Source organism: Hyperoodon ampullatus (genome assembly GCF_949752795.1).
Source record: "Hyperoodon ampullatus genome assembly, chromosome: 4".
NCBI lineage: Eukaryota > Metazoa > Chordata > Mammalia > Artiodactyla > Ziphiidae > Hyperoodon > Hyperoodon ampullatus.
Window position 1 is genome coordinate 87452974 of NC_136917.1, and position 27270 is coordinate 87480243.

At 39.9% G+C, this 27270-nt stretch overlaps 1 protein-coding gene across 1 annotated transcript in view; it reads left to right on the forward strand.

Annotated features, from left to right (window-relative positions):
• Window positions 1–14333: 14333 nt before the first annotated feature.
• The window catches only part of FBXL17 (F-box and leucine rich repeat protein 17), a gene marked incomplete at both ends in the record, with an annotated part of 498430 nt that continues 485493 nt past the window's right edge, over window positions 14334–27270 (forward strand). The window contains 2 exons of the mRNA XM_079702400.1: window positions 14334–15326; window positions 26614–26736. Coding sequence (XP_079558526.1) covers window positions 14334–15326; window positions 26614–26736 — 1116 coding nt within the window. The remainder of the gene's footprint in view (window positions 15327–26613; window positions 26737–27270) is intronic.

Consider the following 27270-nt stretch of genomic DNA (forward strand, 5'->3'; position numbering starts at 1 on the left):
AATTCTTTGGAAATTGCCTTCCCCAAATGAGAACCCTAAATTTAGAAAAAATAAAATAAAAATTTCAGGATGTCTTTTACACCTAAAAGTGTCTTTGGATTTGCAAAAGATTCCTGGGAAAACCACAAAGATTTGGTTTCTCACCTTATAAAAAGAGAGATGCTAAAAATAATTAGGTTTGTTTGAGGTGTTCCTATTGTGAGACTTGGATGGGAAGAGTTGTCATATCAGGAGAGATGTTCACTCTTCTCTAGAATAGGTTTGTATAGACAAATATTGAGATACCTTTCAGAGTTTGTATTCTTTATTGAATGTCCCTAGAAGTTTGCCAGTGCCCTTGTTGTCTATAATAGGATTTTACTCTCAGGAGAAATCAGACCAAAATTTGAAATAGTATGCATTGTATCCCAATAGAGAATTTTACTTTCTTTCATTCTGATATTATTAGCCACAGTAATAAATGAACTACAGCCATTGAGTCTTTGTAATCTATCTCTATCTATCTTCCTATCTACCTATCTATCCATCTATCTACCTATCTATCCATCTACCTATCCATCTATCTATCTATCTATCTATCTATCATCTATCTATCTCTTGTAATCTGATGCTTGCCTGAAACTCTGTTATAAGTTACAGCCCAGAGTCTGTGTCTTCAATAAATAAGGACAGTCTTAGAGACTAGTGGGAAAGGACCATAACAAGTACTTCAAAATACTGGCATTTCAAAAAACAGACTCTTGCCCAGGCTTCTGAGTTGATATCACTTAGACAACTTTCAGACCTTACCAACGAACTGAGTCAGAATTTCCAGAACTCTTTTTAGTCCAGAGAGCAGACTGCTGTCCAAGATCCAGCAAAGCAAAAATTAATTACAGAGGACCAAATGGAATGAAGGGGGAAACATTATTATGGTTACTTTTTTGGAATATTGTTCAGGAACCCCCTTGTTTGGAATATTGTTGATGTTGTGTTAGTTTCATTTTTTGGATATATGAAGAAGCCCTTTCTCTTTCTTCTTAAGCAATCTATAACTCACACAACTTAGTAGACTGCTTTTGTGAGCTAAATTAAACATTTTTACATGGTATTTGATTCTTACTGGCTCTCTCAAATTCAGAAACTTTTACTAAGTCTTGTTGCTTTTCATGATAATGTAGTTATTTGCATACATTCAATAAGACTCTATCTGCCTTTATATCAGGATACAATTGGACAAATTACTTGGAATTTATGATTTGAGAATGATGCCCTTTTAATCAGGTATGACAGGTCATTTTTATGGAAAAAGAAGGTTGATTTTACATACAGGACCAATACCTGTTAAGCCCACCTAGGAAAATTGACTTTCAGGGTCCCACGCCTACAAATGATAAGAAAATGTCATTTTCTGGCAAGCCAGGAAACAGCCTATTTTGAGGACCTCTAAAAGAGTGGAAGTCATCAAATTTATAGGTACTGCAGAAGAAATCTGGTGGAGAGAGGTTTGGGGACTTGATTTCTTAGCCTCAGGATAACAAATAATAGCAGCTTTTAAGATTCCAGTCCAAGATTCCTTATGAAATTTCCCAGTCAGAAGTTTATTTGTGGCCTTAATGCTAAGTGCTTAAGCTTGAATAGCAAACTCAAGGAAGCTTGTATGGTTGGTTAACACTCTTACTCACAAATTTTCTATAAAAGCCCAGTAGTAAATATTTTTAGCTTTGCAACAGGGCCAGGATCAGGGTGCAGTAAAATGTAGCAAAGCCTTGCCAAGCCATACGGGAGCCCGAGGCAAAAGGGAAAAAGGAAAAACAGTATTACTGGTTCTGTCTTCATTTAAAAATTTGACATTTTGGTCAATTTGGGGGGGTCATTCTTTTGATTTTAAAAAGTACGCATCAAAGTAGTATTCATTCATTTATTCTTTACTTAGTTTTCGGTGCCCTCTTAAATCTTGTGCCCAAGGGATGTACCTCAGTTGCCTCACCTAGTCCTGGTCTTGTTTTGTGAGCCATTCTGTGACATTTCTCAACTCTGTCACTGTAGTGAGAAAGCAGCCACAAGCAATGTGTCAATGAACAAGTGTAGCTGTATTCCAATGAATTTTTAATTATGGAGACTGAAATTTGATTTTCATATAATTCGTATGTCACAACAAATTATTCATCTTTTGGTGTTTTTACAACCATTTAAAAATGTAAAAACCATTCTTAACTTGCATATTTTGCAAGTTAGGCTTTTGACTGGAATTTGCCTACAGGCTGTAGTTTGCTGATTCCTGCTCTTGCTTCACCTATGTAGACAATCAGGCCAAACTTAATAAAACCAGTTTTTTGTGTGTGTGTGATTAAGAATAATCTTTGAAATTATCATTATCACAAGGAGAGGAAACTGTAAGGAAAAACTGTGAAAGACTTTGAAATGACAAAATAAAAAATATTACTGGGCATCCCATGAAATGCTAGGTGTTTTCTAGCCCCCTTTTTGTCATGATTTGTAACTTTCATTGCCTCTGAGTAATTTTACCACTTTGTTACTTGTAGAAAACTGCTGGTAATGCAGATGACTTTTGCTGGTAAAGATGCAATTAATAACTTCCCTGTAAATTTTGACCATTTTTTGGTCTGTTAACAAATCTATTTCAGTACTCTTGATTGCCTCTATTTGTGTTTTGTCTTCAGAATCTCTTTGAACTGGCTTTTTACACTTTTCTAGTTTCCTCAATAATTCAGTAAAACCATTGTCTAACACATGTCTATTTTATTTTTGTACAAGGTTCATGATTTTATCTTAAAAAATATGTCCCTTAATAATTGGTTAAGACAAACATAACATTATAAAAGTCCAGTTCCACACCTAGGAAAAATGAGAACAGCTCTTGGATTATCCATTCAACATTTACTAATCACCAACTATGTGGCAGGGTGTTAGGGATATAAACATGAATAAGGAAGACCAATTCCTTCCTGTGACAGTTCACGATCTAGTGAACCCCCAGTCCTTAATATTGATTCATCCATTCACTCACTCTCACACTATGAATATTTATTGAGGTCTACTGTTAGTACTACAGCTCAGTCACATTTGGGTTGAAAAAACTTTTCCAGTCTGATCTTCATGTCTTACTAACATGTTTAACAATGTTGCTGTGGGAAAAATGTGTTATGTACTTCAAGCAACTTTTGTTGATTAAATAAAAACCTTAGTAACATTTCTACGGCTTTCTCAAATAGAGGAGGTAAAGGTCCTACTCTCATAATTTCTCATCACTGCAAGATTAATAACAATTTACAAATGAATTTTAAACTACTCTGTTATATTGGGAACTGCCTATATTATCCATGGACTGCAGATACTTTTCCTAATGATGCTGTTATTGTTGTGAATGTTTCTTGAAATTCTTCTTTGGAACTGCCTTCAAAGGTAGAAGTACACTTAAAGTGTAGAAGTACACTTGTGAATACCCCAGTGTAGAAATCCATCCATTTAAGGAGGATTTTATTTTAGGAAGAGTCAAAAGTCTTTCAGAGTCTGCCTGCCGATGCAGGGGACACAGGTTCGTGCCCCGGTCCGGGAGGATCCCACATGCCGCGGAGCGGCTGGGCCCGTGAGCCATGGCCGCTGAGCCTGCGCGTCCAGAGCCTGTGCTCCGCAACGGGAGAGGCCACAACGGTGAGAGGCCCGCGTACCGCAAAAAAAAAAAAAAGTCTTTCAGAAAGAATTTTGGTCTCATTTTACAGATATGAGACTAAGGATTGAAAATGATAAGGTTTTAGATGACCTCCTTTCCACCTTGAGTCTTTTACTACAAGAAAAGTAGAAATCATCCAAAAGCATTTTAGCATTTTAAAGCATAAAGTATAGAGTAGTAAATGAAGTTTCCACTTGAGTACTTCCAATTCTACTCCCCCCACCTGATTTACCAATGGGTGCTACTATTTTTTTATTTTTTATTTTTTGCGGTATGCAGGCCTCTCACTGTTGTGGCCTCTTCCGTTGCAGAGCACAGGCTCCGGACGTGCAGGCTCAGCGGCCATGGCTCACAGGCCCAGCCGCTCCGCGGCATGTGAGATCCCCCAGCACCGGGACACGAACCCGCGTTCTTTGCATCGGCAGGCGGACTCTCAACCACTGCGCCACCAGGGAAGCCGCTAGGGGGCGCTACTATTAACAATATAATGTGTATCAACGCCAAATTATTTAAGAGTTTATAAAGGTAGATGTAAATATGCTAATCACACATATGTTCTGAAAACCTAGAATTGTGGAATTCCTTGGAGGTGCAGTTGTTGGGACTCCGTGCTCTCACTGCCGAGGACCCGGGTTCAATCCCTGGTTGCGGGACTAGGATCCCACAAGCCGTGCGGTACAGCCAAAAAAAAACAAAACCAAAAAAACCTAGAATTGTGTGATACATACTTGCCTACAGTTTTCCTTTTACTCCTAACCGTTATGGGCATTTGGTATATAATAAAGGTGATGTTATAGATCAGAGTGTTATCACTACACTTAAAAGATATTATCTGGTGAGTACAACTCATGTCCAGAGACTCTTCAGCTAGTTTCAATAATGATCAGCATTTCTCATGTCTCCCTCTTGCCTTTTTTTGCAGTACCATTTGATAGTAAGTTGTAAAAACCATGACATTTTACCTTAAATCTTTCAGTCTATATCTCCTTAACAAAAAATATATAATCATAATATTCTTCTAATGCCTAAGAAAATTAAAAATAATTATGTAATATTATCTAATATCCAGTCCACATTAAAATATCCCCAATTGTACAAAAACATTTTTCTTAGTTGTTTTGTTACATTATTTTAAAGTAGAATCCATACTAGGTTCATATATTTCATTTGGTATTTTTGTTTCTTTGGTCTCTAGATTTAGTTCAGATACCCCACTTTTTTTTCATTTCTTTCTTCATGAAGTGAATTTTTGAAGAGTCTAGTTTAGATGTCTTATAAATTATTGACCTATATTCCTTTCTTTAAAACTTAGGTTTATTAAGATATAATTTATACAGTGTAAAATTCATCCTTTTTAGTGGATAAAAAGATAATTCATCCTTTTTAGTGGATGAGTTTTGACAAATGCATTCAGGCATATAACCACAACCATGATCAGGTTATAGAATATTTCTAACTCCCCCCAAAATTCCATTCTACCTCTTTGTAGTAAAACCCTCCCTCCACTGCCAGATTCTGGCAACCACTGCACTGTGTTCTGTCCCTAAAGTTTTCCCTTTTGGGGAAAGTCATGTAAATGGGATCATACAAGATGTAGCCTTTTGAATCTGACTTCTTTCACTTAGTGTAATGTGCTAGAGACTTATCCATTGTGCAGATGTACCATAGTTTATCTATTTACCAGTGGAAAATGTTTGTGTTCAGGTTTTGACAATTGTGAATAAAGCTGTTATAAACATTTACATAAAGGCTTTTGTGTAAACATATGTTTTCATTACTCTTTGGTAAACATCTAGGATTAGGATTACTGGATCATATGGTAATTGTGTATTTAATTTTATAAGAAACTGGCAGAATGTTTTCCAAAGTGTTTTCCAAAATGGCTGTACCATTTTGCATTTCCACCATCATTATATGAGAGTTTTAGTTGTTCTACATCCTTGCCAACACTTGCTATGTCAATCTTTTAACTTCTAGCCATTCTAGTAGGTGTGTGATGGTATCTCATTATGAGTTTAATTCTTTTCTTTTTTTTTTTTTTGTGGTACGCGGACCTCTCACCGTTGTGGCCTCTCCCGTTGTGGAGCACAGGCTCTGGACGCGCAGGCTCAGTGGCCATGACTCACGTGCCCAGCCACTCTGTGGCACGTGGGATCCTCCCGGACCGGGGCACGAACCCACGTCCCTTGCCTCGGCAGGCGGACTCTCAACCACTGCGCCACCAGGGAAGCCCCTATGAGTTTAATTTGAATTGCCTTAATCAATGATGATGTGGAGGCCTATGTTTCGGGGGGCAGGAAAGGATAGTTTCTGGACTGAGTGCCATTAGAAGTACCCTATCCCACCAAAACATTAAAGTCACTTCTCTATCGTCTTCTTTTTGTTTCCTCCTTTTACGCTTTCTCTCTTTTGGCCTAGATTATAAACCAATCCTGGATGCTTGTCTCAGCCTAGTCAGAAGGATGCCAAAATTTTCCCAACCTGAAATTTTTTACATGCTTGTGTGAATAAGAGTTTCTCTACCAAAGGAAGAAAATGAGTTAAAGTTAGGAATTGTTAGGTACTTCTTGAAAATTGTTATCAATGGTAGCATACACAAGTAGCTTTATCTCTCTGTCTCTTGCTCCCACTTTCTCTTTCACACACACACACCTATGCGCACCTAACACGTAGTCAAAGAACTGATGATTTCACAGAAAATGTATTCCATGCTCATGTTTTATTTTAGAAACTATTATTCCCCCATTAACCCACTCTTCAGAATTTCTATTCAGAGTAATCATTCTCCAATTTGATCTTAGCATATATTCCCTATAACATGTCTGACAGGATTATTAATTTTCTTCATAGACTATTCTCCAAAACTCCATCTATAAGAAGAGACTATGAAGCATATCTCAGCACTGTTGAGGTGCAGTTTGGAATAGAAAGGCACAGTCAGAAATGAGACATTAAAGGGGTGATGGGAGGTTGGTTGGTAACAAAAGTTGGTGAAACAGCATGAAATAGGCAATACAATTTAAAGTAGGTTTTTAGGATTAATTTCCATTAGAATTAAAGTTCCTTTTGAAGTAACAAATTTTCTTGCAGTTCTTTATAGATTCTTGTCACTTGACCATGTGCTCCACATATATTTTTAGTGAAGATTCTCACACACTTTAGTGCTCTTAAGACTTCAAAGTAAATTTTCTTCTTTTTTTAATTTATAAGAATGTGTAGCATGTTGGTCATAGGGAGATTATTATTTATCATTTCATGGTTGACATGGAAAACAGTTATATTAAGTTTAGAAATAGAGTTTCTCTAGATCCACAGCACATGAAAACAGCACCTATCACTATCTGCAGTTTTGTTACCTGTTGGTAAGTAAATGCCTTTGATTTGTAGTCCAATAAAGATTCAAATTATTCCAGTTAGATTTGATTCACTAATGTTTAGGAATGTCAATTTTTACAAATATGGAAGAAAATATATCGATTTGCTAGGGAAAATCATTGGCAAATCAATAGGAATTGGGAAGAAGTCCTGATTCCCCATATTCTTCCCCAGACACACACACACACACTTACTTCCAACATAAGATTGAAATGAATACATAAGGTGAAAGGACAATAAATCACAAAGAACAGCATGCTTCCTATAACAGTGGTGGTTCTCAGCTATCTGGATCTATTCTCCTGGAGGGGGCAAAAGACCCTAACACCCATATTTCTCATTCCCATTATTAAGTGAGGGTGGGAGAGGTGACTCTTAATAGCAAGTGTTGCTGAATAACCAAATTTAGAGCAGATTATGTTTATGTCTGCTTTCACAATTGGATGATAGACAATATAATTTTTAATCCCTGTACCCTAGTCTTAATATTTAATTAGTGGGAAATAGTGGACTCCAAATAGGGTTGATTCACTTGCTTCACAACATACTGTAGGCATAACTGAATAAACACACAAAAAACTAAAAGATAAACAAACAGTAATGTATAATTCAAAAGCAAGTAGAACAGAATTGAAACTTGAAGCTACTCAAGGTAACACAGGTGGTATACTGATAAAGTGTGTCCTTCCAGAAAGTTGAGGGAATTGATGTAATTTATGAGGTTAAAGAGAATAGTTGCTAAAATCATTTCTTCCATTGTTTCCACACTTAGGTATGACTCTATTTTTAGAGAAAAATAAAAAAAAATATTTTAGAGAAGAAAAATAACTTTAAAAAGTACTTTATCATCAAGGGCTTCCCTGGTGGCACAGTGGTTGAGAGTCTGCCTGCCGATGCAGGGGGCACGGGTTCGTGCCCCGGTCCGGGAAGATCCCACATGCCGCGGAGCGGCTGGGCCCATGAGCCATGGCCGCTGAGCCTGCGCGTCCAGAGCCTGTGCTCTGCAACGGAAAAAAGTACTTTATCATCCCTTTCTATATCCAAAGAGAAGTATCTACTCACTGAGTGGCGACAAAGAATAACATCTTATCACTTGGCTAAGGAGGCAACATAAAACAAGAAAATCCCATAATCCAGGGATTAATGAAGCCAGCCATATCAGAAAGAGGATCAGAGGAGAGGTGGGAGTTACTTCACATCACCACTCCAGCCACCCTTCCTCTGTCTCCTACCTGCCCCAGGAGGGATGACACCTTGAATGGTTCTTTCAGTCCCTGTAGTTTGTGGATCCTGGTTATGATTGTTTTATCTCTGGAAGGAGAGATAAAACCCGTATTATAAAGGGAACAGGTTAGGAAGGGGCAACCTGATACTTGTGATCAGATTTGGGAGTGGAGCAAACAAATTTGGAGCATAGACATTTGATTGATTATTATACTGATACCACAAATTGTCAACATTTAGAATTGTGGCTTGCCATTTCTGAGTCACTAAAAGTAAATATTATTATCTCTCCTTTCTTTGTTTATTGTGAGCACATATATAAGTATTCTAAAATTATACAATAAGAAACAAAAATGTTATTAAACTTAAGAGGGAAAAACATTAAATTGGCTAGGGAGTCACACATAACTTAATTCTTTCTAAAGGCCCTATTTTACCAGTTGAAAATAAGGAAATACCAGTTATAATATAGGAGATAGCTGGGCACAGAATTGAGGGAATGTAAACATGGTAGAACATCTTTGTGTTGTATTAATTTCATTTAAACAGAGGAAAAGATAAATATGTGAATCTTAAGCAAAAAAAAAAAAGTAAAATAAACCCCTACATTTGCCTCAATTACCACATTAGCTTATATAAAAGTGGGAGAACAATGAATTCTTTGTATTAACTCTGGTTGTTTCCTTTCATGAGCTTGAATTAATCTTCAGAGAGTTATGGATAATTGATTACTTCGCTTTCTCTTTCTCCCATTAAATTGCATGAAGTCTTAGTTTCACAGGGCTGTTTGGTGAATACGTTTTCTATTCCCACAATAACAAAGTACCACAAATGGAGTGATTTAAACCAACACCTTTTTATTATTTCATAGCTCTGTAGGTCAGAAATCCTGGTGTGGGCTCAGCCGGAGTCTCTGGTCAGGTTCCCATGGGGCTGGAATCAAGGCGTCAGTGGGGCTGTGCTCCTTTGTTGTTCAGGCTCTTCTTCCATGCTTATGCATTTGTTGGCAGAATTCAGAATTCTGTAGGATGGAGGGCTGGCCTTCTCACTGGCCATCAGCCAGGTGCAGCCCTCTCCTCAACGTGAGAGTTTGCTTCTTTAACGCCATAGGTAAAGCAACCGCTGCTGCTTTGAATCTCCCTTATTCTGACTTCCAGACTGTCTTTAAAGATTTCACATGACTACATCAGGCCCACCCAGAATAATTTCCCTTTAAAGTGCAACTGATTAGCGACTTTAGGTGCCGGTGATTCAAGGGTAAACAAAGTAGGCCTTAATTCTGGTGATAGTCAACTAATACTAAAAGAAAATACCACAGCTGCAGACTCTGGTAACTGCTGTAAAGGAAATGAACAGGGTGGTATGACACCAGGGAAAAGCTTTTGTGACAGGAGGTGGTACCTGGGCTGAGACCTGGAAGATGAGCATGAATCAGTCATGGGAAGAACTGAGGGAAAACCAGTGAGGTACCAGTTGCACTTTTATATTGTGCCTGAAACAAACTATTAAAGAGTACAGATCAGTTCCTTAAGGGAATTCTCTGAAAGCTTGCTAAGTTATCTGTATCTTTGGCTTTGAGTATTGCAGCAAAAATGCAATTCAATAATGGATTAAATTTATCGAACACTTGGGGTGTTGCATGATTTCCAGATGCATAAACAATGTCTTCTGCCCTCAGAGTGTCCTTCTAGGTCATCCATTGCACCTACCACAATCAGTGGGACCAGTGGCACATTAACTGATCTCTACTTACATCACTGGTGCCATAGGATGTTTTAGCCGTTAATAACAACCATCATTAGCCAACTGTAAGCATGAAAGCTTTTTATATGTGGGTGTGTTTTTATAGGCAAATGTGAATTTCAAAGTGAGTACATATATTCTATATCAGCAAAGAAGAAAGAAAAGGTTTTTCTTTTAAGCTGTTTTCAACATTTTAAATTTATGTGCTTTCAGTGTGAATCTATGTTATAATACATATCTACTCCAGGTTTGAATTTTATTCAAATATGTAAATATTTTATATTGTAGAATCCATTATTTCACCACAATGTTACACACTGAAATAAGTCATATGAATATACACATTGATATTTTGGGGTTCTTCATTTCTTCCCTATCCATCATCCCCTCCTCTCTGCCTAATTCATAAGTAAGTTACTAAATCCTGAAAACTCCACATAAAAAGTGTTTCTCAATCCCACCCCTACTTCATTATCCCCACCATGCTGGCCTTAATTCATGCTTTTAAGGCCCATCCATTGATCTTTCAAACAGTCTTAACTGGTCTTCCTGCTAAGAGCCTCTTCCTACTTTAGTCCATTTTCTATACAGTTGCCAGATTATCTTCCTAAAAACTGAGAAAAGTCCCTGTCCTCATGGAGTTTACACTCTTCCACTAGAGACTAAAAGTGAAAAAAATGACAAAACAGACACATGCTAATGAGATATAAAGAAAATAAAAGCACTGTAAGAGGAAAAGTAAAGGAAGGTGTAATTTTATTTCAGTTTAATTGAGATACAATTGACATACAGCACTATAACATTTAAGGTGTACAGCATAAAGAGGGAGTAATTTTAGACAGGGTGGTGACATTTGATTATAACAAATGTTAATGCTCTCCAGCCAAAGACCAACAGGAGCACACCCATAGTTAAACCAAGTTGAGTTTACTGACTTGTTACAAAAAGGCACATAGCACATGTGAGGAATTGGGGAGAGTCTCAATAAGAAGGTGTAAAAGACTTATAGGATTGGGCTTGTGCTTGGTGATTTTGAGGAAGGTTTAAGGCTTTGCTCTGGATTGGATGCTGTCAGGAAGCAGAGGTTATTCTATGATTGGATATTTTAATTATTATTATCTAGAAGGTAGGAAGAGTGGAGCAAGGCTTAGGTTGTAATTGGTCAAGAAACAGTAATCACTTATATTAGGCAGAATGTTTGGTCATTTTTGTGGTTTGGAGTGTTCTTGTGTTGGTTGTGTTCAGACATGATTACGGAGGCATCTTATTTTTTTCTTGTCTATTATGATCACAGAGTGGCCATGTTCGATGTTGATGTTTTGTGAGATTGTTTTTGTACAACAGAACACTCAAACCTAGTTGAGAATGCCAGTAACACCAAGGCCTAGCAAATAGTTCCAGGCCAGCTCCTGGTTGTTCAGGCTGCTTTCCTTTTTCTCATTAAAAAGGCCATCCAGTGCTATAATTGTCTCTAAATTGCAATTTATTACTCTTACTCATAGTTCTGTCTCCTGAATATTTAGAATATTTATCAGTATTATCACTTAGGGTAATGAGCTCTAAAACTCATTATAGCTCTGGTGGCAATAGCAGTAGCTTAATCCTTATTAAAACATATGAAACCCTCTGCTACATGCTGTGGTACAGCAGCCACCTGCTTGTGGCTGAATGGCTCTGGAATTGGAAGAACCAGTGCTGTAAATTTCAGAAACCACTTCAAAAGTCTCAGAGTCACTTGCCTCACCTCTGAAAACAAGAAGCTGTAATTAGATTTTATGTGTAGTTCTGATAGGTCTGCATGGTGCCAGGCTGTTTGTGTAGAAATCACATGGGGAGCTTGTTAAAATCAGATAAAAATTCTAGGCCTCCAACTCCAGAGTCTAATTCAGCCTAAATTTTTTGAGATTCCTTCATGTTTCCTTCCCTCCCTTCCTTTTAATTGCTGAGTAGTGTTCTATCAAACGAGCATACCAGTTTAGCCATTCTTCTACTGATGGACATCTAGGTTGTTTGTAGATTTTAATTATCATGAATAAAGCTGCTATGAACATTTTTGCACAAGTCTTTTTGTGTGTATAGTTTTTATTTTTCTTTGATAAATACTTATAAGTAGAATTGCTAGGTCATAATGTGTGTTTAATTTATATGAAGTTAATGGGTCCACAATTTTGACATAGAGTAATAAAAAGGCTTAGAACACACTCTCCTTTTGCTCAAAGTGTAGCCTGGAAGAGATGCAAAGGATTTGTTATAAGGCCTCAGGTAACCCTGTCACTCCTAACCTCCCTTCCTCACTAGTGAAGCTCTGGGGCCCTGAAAGAACCCTTTAAAGTCAGAGGGATGAAAGCTGTGTGGATAATACCTGTAGGTAAATGTAGTTTGGGCAGTGCCTTGATAGAAATGTATGTTAAACCCTTTGATGAATCTTTGCCTTTAGGTTTCTTGGAATTCCATCTCACTGTTCTTAAGCTGAGAAAGGGAGATCCGTGAATGCTGGCAGACCCAAAATAAAAGTGATTCCTGACAAAGAGGCTTCTATTAGCAAAGGTTTGATGGTACGTTGGGTGAAGGTGGGGTGAGGCTGGCCACTGGGGTGGGAAAGTCAGGCATGCTCAAACAAAGGTTTCTACGCTGACAGGCCTTGAATATTGAAATACTGCTTCCTCAGTCAGTTCTCTCAGTTACCCTAAGTAGCTTTTAAAAACATCGGCCTTCCACCCTTCAGTATGTAACCAGGCTCCACTTAAAGTAGAGACCTTTTGAAAGGAACTCTTTCACTTTCTTGCCAAAAATGTCCACCTATCTGTATTCAACCTTGATCTATCCTTTCCTCCTTCCTTCCAGTCACAGTGAAGACGGTATCCCTCTGAAGGTAATCGTCACTCCATCTTCTCAGGGGTCTTGTATTATCTCTTCTCATTTCCCTACTTCCTCCTTTATACTGGCTCATTCCTATCAGCATGTCCAATTCCTTGCAAAAGCCTCTCCCGATTTCTCCCTTGTGAAAACTAACCTTCTCTCAACACCAGATACTGCTCCTAGTTATTGCCTTCTTTCTCTGGTCTCATTGTAGGCAAATCTTCTAAAGGGTTGTCTGCCAAGACTATTTCCTCTTTTTCATCTGGGTCTCCCAAGTCTGCCTAGAACCTTTTATCTTAGAGCAGGCACTGCATAATCATTTTTAAAGTACTGTACCTGATGGATGGATAGATGGGACTTGGAGGGTGCAAACGATAAAGTCATCCATAGCTTGCAGCTTGGGATGTTGGATGACTAACTGGGTTGAAAAAACTGTTTATCTTTCTGGTGTGTATAAATAATTTGATATATGCTTTCATTCTGAAATAAAGTTATGGAAAGTCAGTAGTCTGTCACAAGCAACAAGTATGCAAACAAGTGGAGAAACACTGCAGTGCCGCACTACCTGCTGTTAGTCCCTCACGTGAGAACTAGAGTCCTCACCAGCCCAGGGCCGCGCATCTGCCACTCCACCCGAGGGGCCGCCGGGGACCCAAGTCGGCCTTCAGGCGGAATCAGGTTTACCTATTCTTCGTGGCCCGGGTCTCCGAGTCGGGAGGTGGGGGCGAAAGAAAGAGCCGAGAGGCTCCCGGCCAATGGCAGTCCTTGAACTTATACCTAGAGACGTCAGCGCGGCAGTGCAAACGGATGCCACACAGCTGGCTCGGAAGCGTCTCCTCCCGCCCCACAAAAGGGGCGTGGGCTACGCGAAACCTTGGGCGACGGGAGGGAAGGGCGCGCGCCGCTCCCCGCGAGCCCCGCACCCTCGCCGACCCGCTTCCCAGCAGTCCCCACCCGTCCCGGGTAGGCAGCCGGGCGCCCGCGCCCCCGCGCCCCCGCCCCGAGCGCGCCGCTGCCGCGGCTCCGCCCCCTCCCCGAACAGGCCGCGCGCTCCTGCGGCTCCGAGCTGTGTCGCGGGCGCGCGCGCCGCCAGCGGAGCCGCAGTTAAAATGGTCCGAGCCGGACCCCGCGTTCCCCCTGCCTCCGTACTGACTGACTGAGCCGGCAGGCTCGCTCCCTCCGTCGCGCCCCCAAAGCTCGCGCCCATCGTTCTCCCGGCTTCCCGGGGCAAAGCATGTAGCCCCCATCCGGCGCCGGGCCGGCCCGCAGCTGACACCCACCCCCACCCCCACCGTCGCGTGTGTGCCCGTGTGTGCGTGTGTGTGCGCGAGGCGGGCGACCCCGCCGCCCGCCGCGGGCCCGAGGCCCAGCCAGAGAGGGGCCTGCCTCGCTGCCGGGAGCCCGGCTGTCCGGGCCTCCCTACTTCTCTGTCCCGGTCCCGCTCCTCGGGGCCTTCTATATGGGCCACCTTCTCTCGAAGGAGCCGCGTAACCGCCCAAGCCAGAAGAGGCCTCGCTGTTGCAGCTGGTGCCGCCGCCGCCGCCCTCTCCTCAGGCTGCCCCGCCGGACCCCGGCCAAGGCGCCCCCCCAGCCGGCGGCGCCCCGGAGCCGGGACTGCTTCTTCCGCGGGCCCTGCATGCTCTGCTTCATCGTGCACAGCCCCGGCGCGCCCGCCCCCGCCGGCCCAGAGGAGGAGCCGCCGCTCTCGCCGCCGCCGCCGCCGCCGCGGGACGGGGCCTACGCCGCTGCCGCCTCCTCGCAGCACCTGGCGCGGCGCTACGCGGCCCTGGCCGCCGAGGACTGCGCCGCCGCCGCCCGCCGCTTCCTGCTATCCTCGGCCGCCGCCGCCGCCGCCGCCGCCGCTTCGGCCTCGTCGCCCGCCTCCTGCTGCAAAGAGCTGGGGCTGGCCGCGGCAGCCGCCTGGGAACAGCAGGGCCGGAGCCTCTTCTTAGCCAGCCTGGGGCCCGTGCGCTTCCTGGGGCCGCCCGCCGCCGTGCAGCTCTTCCGGGGGCCGCCGCCGCCGGCCGAGCCCCCCACGCCTCCCGAGATGGTGTGCAAGCGGAAGGGGGCCGGGGTCCCCGCCTGCACCCCCTGTAAGCAGCCCCGCTGTGGCGGGGGGGCCTGCGGCGGCGGCAGCGGAGGAGGAGGAGGACCTGCGGGGGGAGGCGCCTCGCCGCCGCGGCCCCCCGACGCCGGCTGCTGCCAGGGCCCAGAGCAGCCACCGCAGCCTCTCTGCCCCCAGCGCTCCTCTCCCACTTCGGAAGGTGCCCCCACAGAGGCCGGTGGGAACGCCGTCCGAGCGGGGGGCACCGCCCTCTCGCCTGCCCAGCAGCACCACGAATGCGGCGACGCGGACTGTCAGGAGACCCCCGAAAATCCGTGCGACTGTCATAGGGAGCCATCCCCCGAAATCCCAGACATCAATCAGCTGCCGCCATCCATCCTGCTCAAGGTGGGTCCGGGCGAGTGGCGCGGGGATGCGCGCTGTCCCCCAACCCCGGCCCCCGCCTCGGAGGTTTTCTCTCTCCTCCCTCTAAGCACGGAGGAGGGGGCTCCCTGACAGCCGGAGATGTCCGAAGGGGAGATTGGGAAGCCAATGGGGAGGATGCCTATGGCATATTATTGAAGTAGAAAAACTTGGAGTCTACTAAATGTCTTTTAATAGCTTGGGTCTGTTGCGCATAATTCAGGGTTCATCTATTATTAGATTCCCAGCCCAGTGGTTTAGAAACTATTCGTAAGTTTTGTGTGAAATATTGTTTTATCACTTGAGCAGTTTACAATGACTGGGTGAAGACTTTGTATATTAGTGTTTGAAAGTCTTCAAACAGTATTTTCAGGTTTGATAGCTGCTAGTTGATGTCAAAAACAGTTAATTTTATTGATCATTTACCATGATCAGGCACTGTGCCAGAGCTTTATATACATAATATCTCATTTAATCCTTCAGTTAACGCTGTGAGAGAAATATTGTTAACATCCTTATTTTATACAAGAAGAAACTGATATTTCAGTGCCATGTGCCTACAGTAGTAAGTCAGGCAGAAGTGGTCTTTGCTCCTACGGAGCTTACAGTCTAGTGAGGCTTGAAGAGGTTGAATGACTTGCCCAAGGTCACACACAGACAGTAAGGGGCAGACCTGGGGAATTTAGGCCTGCCTGACTTGAAAACCCTTTTATTTTTGCTATGTTGTATTACCTTTCTACATTTTAACCCTTACATAAGAGCATACAGATTACCAGAAGGTAAGGACAAATGTATTTTTTGTTGGGGGATAGATGAGTGGGGAAGAGGTAGGTGTCTTGTGGGAGCCTCGTCTCGCAACTACTAAGTAAAATTTGCAATTTTGTCAATGCTAGTGCTAGTCACTTAGTTATGTGATAGTTTGTAGTAAGCTATTATTAAAAAGTTATTTTTTCCCTCATTTTCTCTCTTCTCTCCCACCCCCACATCTGCAGCTTTCTGAAGCTTAATAAATATAAACCCGGTTACTCAGTGTGGATGATATTTAAGACTAGATAGAAAAACCTAGATAAGAATTTGGCAAATTTTATTGTTACTGAAGTGCCATCAATTGTAATTGTTGACAGTATAATTATATACTGTCAACAATATGCTTTGATTAGACTTTTTGCCTATTTGTAATCCTGTGTTTTGGGGTCTGTTTTATTGTGATATTAATATTTTTGTAAATAATATAGCAAAGGAGTGGGAAAGTTTACCTTTTCCTTGTGTCCAAATGTAATTGTTTAATTTACAGAGGTGTATTTTTGGAGGAGTAATTGCCACCTCTGTATGTTCAGGGTGTGCATTTTAGGGTGGAGGAAACATTCTTGAACCTTTTAAATTAGTGGATGACATGGACAAATTAAATATCAACGAATACTTGGTATAGAGGTTTGATTGCTGTCTTGTTTGGTAAGTAAAACTGTTTAAAAACAAAACAAAACCCAGGTACTTCCCACTTTCTACCTAAACCTTTATTATTTCATGAAATAGATAATATTAATACAAAAACAAAAAAAAGAAAAAAAAGGTGGTAGGACATGATTTCATAATAAAGAGACTTCTTATAGAATAAGTTTATTTCATTTGCTACATTGTTCTTTTCCACATTTTTGCTAGGGACTGTTGAAAACCTGATCTAAGGGACATTTGGGGAAATTACTCATTGGACTTACCCTATTGTGTTGGAGTATTTAGACATGTTATATAGATTTCCATTACTTGTATTAGAAACTTGGATAAAGATACTGTGTGGTTTTCATGGTCCTGGTGGTATTCAGCACAGAGTGAGTCAGACTGTCTGGAATGAATTGAAATCGAAGTTTTTTAGTGTTTACCAACCGAAGTAGAACTTTTGGGGATAAGGCTTTACGGGGCAGAGGCTCTGGTGACATATATAGTGTTCATTGCTCTATCTTCTCCCCTAAGTGCAGTGCCTGGCATTTAATAGCACTCAGTAAATACTGATGAACAAGTGAATGACCAGGTTTTTAGGAAGTCTGGGCTGAGACTCTGGGTGAATATGCCATGCCAATAAGGGAAGTCTCTAAGAAGTGTTTCTATCCTGAGTTGTTGTTTTGAGCCACAGTAGAGCCATTGGATGGTGAAGAGATTCTGGCTCTGCTTAGGCATGGAGAAGAGAAGACTTAGGGAGCTATGACAATTTTCTTTACAGTACCAGAGAGTTGTTGCATAGAGAGGCACAAATCCATTACCCCCATTAGAAAGTATGTCCTACTCCCCTGATAATGGGCCATAACTTCTATAATTGTATTGCTGCGGCCTTTGTACCAGAATTTACTACAGTTGTAGAAAAGGTGGATGTGGAGGGGAGAGAGTTTGGGAGAGAGACATGAGAAAATCTGATTCAAAGATGTTTTTAGGAAAGTTGACTCAAACTACCATACTTGCTCAGTTTTTTCCAGGTATGGCAAAAGCAAAAGAAAACTAAATTCTTTCTACTGTGGTTCATAGGCATATTTTTTGGCCCAATATCAATAAGGCTTTTTCTTTTTCAATTTTACTTTTATGTAAGTAGTATTACTTGCTTTAAAGTATTCAAATAATGACTGTAAAGCAAAAGTTGGCCTTGGTTCACCCCCTACTCTCCTATCTAGTTTTCTCTCCAGAGGTCACTAACCACTGTTATCAGTTTAGATTTTTCTTCTAGACTTGTACTGTGGAGTACAGTAGCCGCTAGCTACATGTTGCTATTTAAATTTAAAGTAGTTAAAATGAAATAAAATTTAAAATTCAGTTTCTCAGTCACAGTAGCTGCATTTCAGGGATCAGTAGTCATGCGTGGCTGGCAGCTACTGTACTGGACTGTGCAGCTCCAGAATATTTTTTTCTTTGTAGAAAGCCCTGTGTAAAACTTCATAGCCTTTTTCATAAATGGCATCAAAATGTACATGTTCTGCAATTGTTTTCATTAACAGTATGATTTGGAGGTCTTTTTTTATTAGTGAGTGTATGGTTTCCTTCATTCTTTTTAACTGTTGTATAGTATCCCATAGTATTATGCCATACTATATTTATTTCAGTATGGTATAATTGGATGTTTTCAATTTTTTACTACTGTAAACAATGCTAATAGATGTTTTCTATGCACATGTGGTCATTTTTCTAGGGTAGATTTCAAGAAGTGGAATTTCAGGGTTGAAGAATGTGATTCTCTGAAAATTCAGGAAGTCCTTTCTAACTATAGGAGCTCTGTAAAGATGAAATGAATTCTTTCTTAAAATGGTGAACTTCATTGGAAGTCATAATTATGTAACTTCAGGAAGAGACCTTTGAGGTCATCTTGTCACTCCCTACTTCTTATGCATGAAGAAACAGGCCTGTAGAAGTGAAATGGCTTACCCCAAGACATTTCAGATAGTGAATGGCAGACCCTGGGCTAGAACCCAGCTCAGTGTTTCCAGGTTTAGAGATCTTTTCAACATATGGTGTAAAAGGGCTTAAATAGTCTTCTCTTAGAATTTTATGAAAGAGATTCCTGAATTAGGGGGTGGGGGGAAGCTTACACCAACCAACATCTAACCTTATGCGTCAGAGGCTAATTTTATAATTGGGTCTGTAAGGTTGGATTGTGTCTTTAAATATTAGAAATTTGAGAAGCAGGGAATGGCTCTTCAAAGGTCAACTGTGGGAATAGCATTTTCTAAAGTACTTAAGCCTGTTACATATGAACTTGGACTGGTAAATGGATTGTTTTGGATCATATAAGCTAGCTTCAGTCTTTGCTACCTGTTGCCTTTATTACTTTAAGCAACCTTACCTACTGATACCACAATTAGATTTTTATATAGTGGATCCACTATAACAGTTTTACCAAATGATAGCAATGGAATATTTTTCTTTAAGTAGTAGCTATTTGAGTAACTGGGTATTTTGAATCTATATTTAAATTTTAGAGGCTTTGTATGCTATATATTTAGATATCTTGCTCTCTGTCAGCAGACTATTTCTTTCCAAAGGAAACCAGGTGAGAGACCCAAAATCTGTCACCACCATTAGAAAACCACTTCACCATGAATGCATCTCTGATAATGTATCAGTAGTTATTAAATCTGTATTTTTATAGCTCTATTACAAACAGGTTGCTTTAGTGATCAAGAAAGAGTTTTATAAGAGAAGTGTGCTTTGGAGGAAAACTTATGTATCTGATCTATTTTTTTCAGATATGAAAACAAGGATAAAAGCAATGACAATGGGAGTTGAAGAAAAAAAGTGATGCGACTTTTTAAAGCTTTGAATGTAGATTACTAGTGGGTAAGAGGAGCTAAGTTACCTGTAGCTTTTCATGAGTGCTTTGACTTAAGGTTCCAGTACCAGATAAATTCTAGAAAGTATGTCTCTGGAGTTCTAGGGATGGTTTAGCCAGTGCTAAAATGGAGTGTCCTTAGGAAGTCAGGTTCAAGATTGTTCTTTGCTGGAGAATGCCTAGTAATCTTGGATAATTTAATCAAATCAGGCTACCAAAAGCTGAGATTTTTTTTCTTCTCATTTTGAGAAGTCTATACATTTTGGTGCCTTGTAAGGAGTAGCTGCCAAGGGGGGTAACCCTAAGCTGTTCTTTACCAACTTAAGATACCAGGTTGTATAAATGATAGGGAAGGTAAGGGAAGATATGTGAAGGCAAATATGGAAGCATTTAATATTAAAATAATAGTTTCTTAAAAAGTTACTTACCTTTGGTTAAATATCCTGTTCTATGCTTATCAAGAATCTTGAAGCAACAAACATATATTGTCCAGCACTGGGAAATATAGCCATTATTTTGTAATGACTTTAAGTGGAGTATAACTGTAAAAATATTGAATCACTATGTTGTACACCTGAAACTAATATAATATTGTGAATCAACTATACTTCAATTAAAAATAAAGAATATTGCCCAAGTCTTGGCCAATTTGGTGTTCAAGTGATGTGGTAAGGGCATCCATGTGGTGGAAGAAGCTAGCAACAGCAATGGGAGATTGGTTACATACATACATACATGCATGCATTCCCTCGCTCTGCCCTCTGAGAGGGTCTTTGAGCAGCAATACCCAAGACAGTGAGTACACTTAGTGTCCAGATCTTAGCTTCTAAATATCATTCTCTGCTAAAAGGAATCAGTGTTCCTTGGAGAAATGACTGATTCCAGGGCTGGGACAAGTAAAGCACAAGATGAGCTTGGAATATTTTGAGCCAGAATGCAAGGAAGTGCTCAGAGAATAATGGAGATATGTCAAAAGAACACATCATTTCAGTGTCTCCTCCCAAAATACTTAAAAAAAAGAGTCTTGTTTTATTGAATTCTGTGACTGGCTTTCGAATAAAACTTATTCTTGTGTAAATACCTGACTTTGCTATAGACTAACACTCTATGTAGTAACAGTTGGGGGTTTTATTAGTTTGCTGTGCTTTAAATTTTAATGATTAAATTGTGAGAAATTATTTTACAGATTAGGAAATAGTTTTAGAATCTGTGACTTCCCTATGGCTGTACGGTTAGAAAAATACCAGAAAGGGAATTCCCTGGAGGTCCAGTGGTTAGGACTCGCCGCTTTGACTGCCGGGGCCCAGGTTCAATCCTGGGTCAGAGAACTAAGATCCCCGCAAGCCCCGTGTGGCCAAAAAAAAAGTATCAGAAATATGTTTTGTGTCTCTGTTTTTCTAAATGGTGCTTTATTCAACAGACTGTTTAGTAAATTTTACTTTCAAGCTTTTGGCAAGCAATATAAGTAGAATATTTAAGAAAGAGGCAAGGGCTTCCCTGGTGGTGCAGTGGTTGAGAGTCCGCCTGCTGATGCAGAGGACATTGGTTCGTGCCCTGGTCCGGGAAGATCCCACATGCCGCGGAGCGGCTAGGCCCGTGAGCCATGGCCGCTGAGCCTGTGCATCTGGAGCCTGTGCTCCGCAACTGGAGAGGCCACAACAGTGAGAGGCCCGCGTACCACAAAAAAAAAAGAAAGAGGCAAGATATGATGTACATAGGAAAAAAATTGAAAAGGCCAAAAAAGTTAAACTGACACAGAGAAGATAATCAATATAAAATAGCTACACAGATTTACTTCTTGTATTTCTATAACTTGCATACAGTCTGCATGCTCATAAGCCTTAACTCCTTTTTGTAGTAATATCTGATAGCAGATGAGATCTCTTCATCAAGAAATGAAATGGCCAAATGTAGGTGTTGGCATGGTTGATTTTTAAGTACTATAAAGGTCTGTGGGATATGTATGACCAAATGTTAAGCAATGATACGTTCTCTGGAAGTTTTTTTAGTCTGAAGTATCTTCTGATACCTTATATCAATGCCTCAGTCAAAAATAGAATCTTCAAGTTTTAGAAATATTTGGATATTGGCCTGGTAGTGATTAGTTCAGATTATATCAGTAATATGGCTTGTACATTTTCTGGTAATTAATAGCTTAGTTGCATTGTCCAGATCTGCCAATAAAGATCAAGAATATTAAGCATGTTTTCAACCCAGGTCCTGACTAGAAGTCATTGTTGTTTCCCAATATCCATTCCCCTTATATTCTTTTTAGTAACAGTACCCATCGTGTTCTAGTTAGGCACATGATCACCTAACTAGAGACTTTCTTAGCCTCTCATGTAGGGGTGGCTATGTGACTAAATGTTGGATAATAGGATATGAGTGGAAGCAATGTATATGACTTCCAGATCACACTATAAAAGGCAGCTGCTTGTCCTTTGCTTCCTCTTCCCTTTTCCAGGGCTAGACCACCTGGATTAAAAGAGTAACCCATTTTCAACCCTATAAATTAGGGCAGTGATGAAAGAGCAACAAGATATAAGATGATAGATCCCTCGATCTAATACAGCCTTAGAGTACCTACTTGGCTTGGACTTCTGTCACGCTCAAGACATTGCTAACAGGCCTGTGTTAAAGTAAGCAATTTCCTGGCTTGATGCAAGTGCCATTTCAGTTTTTTCATTGTCATTTTTTCCTCTTTCTTATTTAGCAAAAATGTTCCAGGCCAGTCCTTTACAGACCTATGTTCTCTTTCTTCAAAGCAACCTTTGAAGTGTTCTTTCTCTTGAATCTCAGATGATCCAAAGATAATTCAGAAATGCCTTTGACCACATAATCTTGAAACCAGTGAATAAATCTCATGTCTTAGTGTCTCCCACAGAAGCCTAGGTACATGTGCACAGATGTTTGTTAAATGAGTTAAGAAAATAGCATGGTGCATAGTAGTTATTTTCTGAGGAGTTAGGATAGGGGCAAGATAGCATTTTAATGACAAAGAAAAGCGGGAATATTTAAACATGTGTTAGTTAATTATTTCTGTTTAACAAATTATGCAGTTTAAAACCACAAACATTTATTATCTCATATTTTCTGTGGGTTAGAATCCCTTTGTGGCTTAGCTGGGTCCTTCTGATCCAAGGTCTCTTATGAGGTTATATTCAAGGTGTTTGTTGGGGCTACTCGACTGGGACTTGAGAATTTTCACCCAAGCTTACTCGCATGGTTTTTGGCAGGCCTCAGGTCCTTACTGGCCGTTAGCCAGATGCTTAAGTTCCTTGCCATGCCATTTGGGCTTCTCCATAGGGCTAATCACATAGAGCAACAGTGTCAAGAACACTCAAAATGGAAGCCACAGTTTTCTTAATCTAATCTCTTCTGCCATACTCTGTTCATTAGAAGTGAGTCAGTAAATCCAGCTTACCCTCAAGAGGAGAGAATTACACAGGTGTAAATACCAGCAGGTGGGGTCATTGAGGGCCATTTTGTAGGTTGCCTACCACAAACCATATGCAAAGATCTATTAAATATGCATTGGTATTTTAGCTGAGTATTTTGCTTTTTTACTTTTATCCATCTTTGCTGGTACTGGTTTTATCTTTACTCACTTATTTATTTCCTTTCACCTGAATAAGTAAGACCCATCTAGATCTATCTAGATTAGTCAATTTTCTGTTAATGATAACAATCCTCTCACTTTAACAAAGGAGAAAACTAAGTTTCCAAGAAGGTACGATCGAAAGTCAGACATATTTTAAGCAAGGTGTTTCTTGGTTCCAGTGACTATGTTCCACGAATCTTCTCTTTGTTAAGGGACAAATTAGCCCTTTAAAGCCATGTAGTCCTTTAACCTTAAACAAATGATCTAGTCTCACTAAATCTCTCTAAATTCTCTCATCTATAAAATGAGGGGAACAAGCATTAAAAATATCCACCAGAGAGGGACTTCCAGCTTTGGCTGCATGAAGAGTTTGGTGAATCCTCTCCACAAACACAAAATAAATATATATAAATTTTATATATATTTTATTTATTATATATGTATATAATAAATAACTGGGAAAAATTGCCCAAAACTATTTGGGCTTTGGAAATCGACCAGAAACACACAACAAAATGAGACGCATTTATTCTTAGGAAAATTACTAGAGCTTCAGGTAAGAATAGTGGAGGTCTACACCACACTTGAATGAGGCCCCTACTGTACCCTCGTACCCCAGTACCTTTGGCAAGAATCAGGAGCTTGGAAAACCAGCAGCTTAGGTGTCTTAAGAGGGTAACTTAGTTTGGGGCAATAAGTAACAACCTGTGTTTGTCAACTAAAAGTGATGAACTTGTTAGGAAAAAAATGGTGAAAACCCACATATTTGCAAGTCTCATGTTGTGGTGCCAGTTAGGATGAGTGGGGGACGAGCTAGGAATTTAACAGGCAGACCTTGGAAATGAGAGAACCATAAAGGGATAATAAGCTCTTCACATATCCTTGGCTTACTCTGAAACTATGCATATGTGCAGGGGAGACTTGAGAGTATCTAGCAGAAAGCAAGGGCTAAAGCAGACGAGTATAAGCCTTGAATATGCTTTTCCCATCCCACGCACAGATTGGAGAGCAGACTTGAGATGTTTGAGCATATCTTTGCCCAAATAACTAGCTGGAAACTAAGCAATTTAGACAGAGGTTGACCTCCCTAAGAAGCCAGGCTAAAAAAAAAATGTGAATAAGAATTAAAACTTGAGCAGAGACATTCAAACTTCAGGGGACTCATATCCTACCATTTAGGGCCAGGGAGATTAAAGCTGAAAAAAAATTCTGAAAAGTAAATCAAATTCCAGAGTTGCTACAATGTATTATCTAAAATGTCTGGTTTTGAATGAAAAATTGAGACATGTAAAGAGACAGAAAAAAATGGAACCTATACTGAGAGAAATGAAAGCAGTTAATAGAAACTGAGTAGGCACAGATATTAGACTTAGCAGATAAAAACTTTAAACTGCTATTATAAACATGTTAAAAGAATGGAAGGAAACATGATTTAAATTATAGAAGAATATGATAACATTGACCCAACAAATGGGAAATCTCAGTATGAAGAAGTGGAAAGTATAAAAAAGTATTCTTTGATGCTGTTGCAAATAGAAGTGCTTTCTTATTTCATTTCTGAATTGTTCATTGCTAGTATACAGAAATATTTGCTTATTAGCTCTAAATTTTTGTGTGTATTTTTTTTCTGTATATAAGATCATGATATCTATGACTATAGAACATTTTAATTCTTCCTTTCTAACCTGGATGCCTTTTATTTCTTTTCCTTACATAATTGCCCAGGCCAGAATCTCTAATACAATGTTGCATAGGAGTGGAGATGGTAGAAATCTTTTTCTTGTTCCTCATCTCAGGGGAAAACATTCAGTCTTTCACTATTAGGTATAATGATAATTGTGGAACTTTTATACATGCCATCTATCACATTAAGGAAGTTTCCTTTTATTCCTAGTTTTCTGAGTATTTTCTGTCAAGAAAGGGTATTGGAGTTTGTCAAATGCTTTTTCTGCATTAATTGAGATGGTTGGGTTTTTTAAACCTTCATTTTATTAATATGGTTAAATGGATTAATATATGTTAAATGGATTTATTTTTGCATGTTGAACCATCTATGCAGTCCTGGGATAGATCCCACTTAGTTTGGGGCAATAAGTAACAACCTGTGTTTGTCAACTAAAAGTGATGAACTTGTTAGGAAAAAAATGGTGAAAACCCACATATTTGCAAGTCTCATGTTGTGGTGCCAGTTGGGCACCACATGATGTATGATCCTTTTAATATGCTGCTGGATTCAGTTTGGTAATACAGTTTAGTTGACCCTTGAACAACATGGATTTGAACTGTGCAAGTTTTCTTACATGCAGATTTCTTTTCAAGAGTAAATACTGTAGTACTACATGATGCTTGGTTGGTTGATTCCATGGGTGAGGAACCGCATATAGGGAGAGCCAACTATAAGTGATACTTGGGTTTTCGACTGCACTGAGGGTCAGCACCCCAAACCTCTGCGTTGTTCAAGGGTCAAATGTATTTTGTTAGGATTGTTTGCATTTAAATTCATAAGGAACGTTGGTCTATAGTTTTCTTGTGATGTTGGTCTATAGTTTTCTTGTGATGTCTTTGGCTTTGGTATGAAGGTATTGCTAACCTCATAGAATGAATTAGCAAGGGTTCCCTCATGCTCCAATTTTGGGAAGAATTTGTATTTGTTCTTTAAATATATCACTACTGAGGCCATCTGGTCCTTGGTCTTTCTTTGTTAGAAGTTTTTAGATTACTGATTTAATATTTCTACTTGTTATAGGTGTATTCAAATTTTCTATTTCTTCTGAGTCAGTTTTTTGTAGTTTTTATGTTTCTAGAAGTTTGTCTATTTCCTTTAGGTTATCTAATTTGTTGGCATACAATTGTTCATAATACTCTCTTATAATTCTATTTTTGTAAGGTTGGTAATAATGTCTCTATTTATTCATGATTTTAGTAATTTGAGTGTTTGCTTTTTTTTTTCCTCTCTTGGTTGTGTTCTTAGCTTCTCCCATATCATACTTCTTCTTTAGGACAGTCCATAACAATGACTCTTTTAATAATGGCCACTTGTACTTAAGATGGTTTTCTGTTTTTAAAGTTGATTTTTCACGGCTGGAAAGGCAGCCACCCCCTTGCCTGTTGTGCACCCTCGCCCTTCACACAACACACTTTCATAGGGAACCTGGTGCTAAACCATTCGTAGATGACCTGCTTCTGGGTCAGGGTGTCTTACGTAGCAGAGCAGCTCCCTCACTGCGATCTATTTAAAGTCAGCCCTCGACAGAAAGGATAAATTTAAAAAAAAAAAAAAAAGTAATTTTTTCTAACTGATAAAGACCTTTTCATTGCCTTTAAAATTTTTAGCACATATTATGTGGTTCCTTTTTTATTCACAGATATTTTCCAATTTATCCCTGGATGAGCGTTGCCTTTCTGCATCATTGGTTTGCAAGTACTGGCGTGACCTTTGTTTAGATTTCCAGTTTTGGAAGCAGCTGGATCTTAGTAGTCGTCAGCAGGTATGGATTCTAATTCTAAAGAAACACTCAGGTTGATCTATTCAAAAAATATCTTTTTCCTCCTCAGAAATCACTTCTTTCACGCTGTAGTTTTTCAAGATAGTTCAAATGACTGTAATCTATAATTCTGTGCTTTAGTACTTTTTTTTCAAATTCAAGTTGAAGCTAGGTTCCTATGATGAAGAATACATTTTTTAGTTTGGATTGGTGATTTTGGGTTGGTTCTTAATCCTCTTTGTCTTAGTCCTCTTCATCCCCCCTGGTTTTTACTACCTTTAAAAAGAGTTATTAAACTTTTCATTTTTTGGAGGGGTCATTTTATGAATATTAGTTTAATAGTAGAAAATAAGGCAAACATTTATATAGTACTGCTGACGTGCCATGTACATACTGTTCAGTGAGCTTTATATGTATTCATTTGATCAACAATCTTATGAGTTGATACTATCATTATCCCTATTAATTTATTATTATTATACTTTTCATAACAGTATACTTATAATGTTATTTTGTGTGAAGAAATGGAAGCAAAAT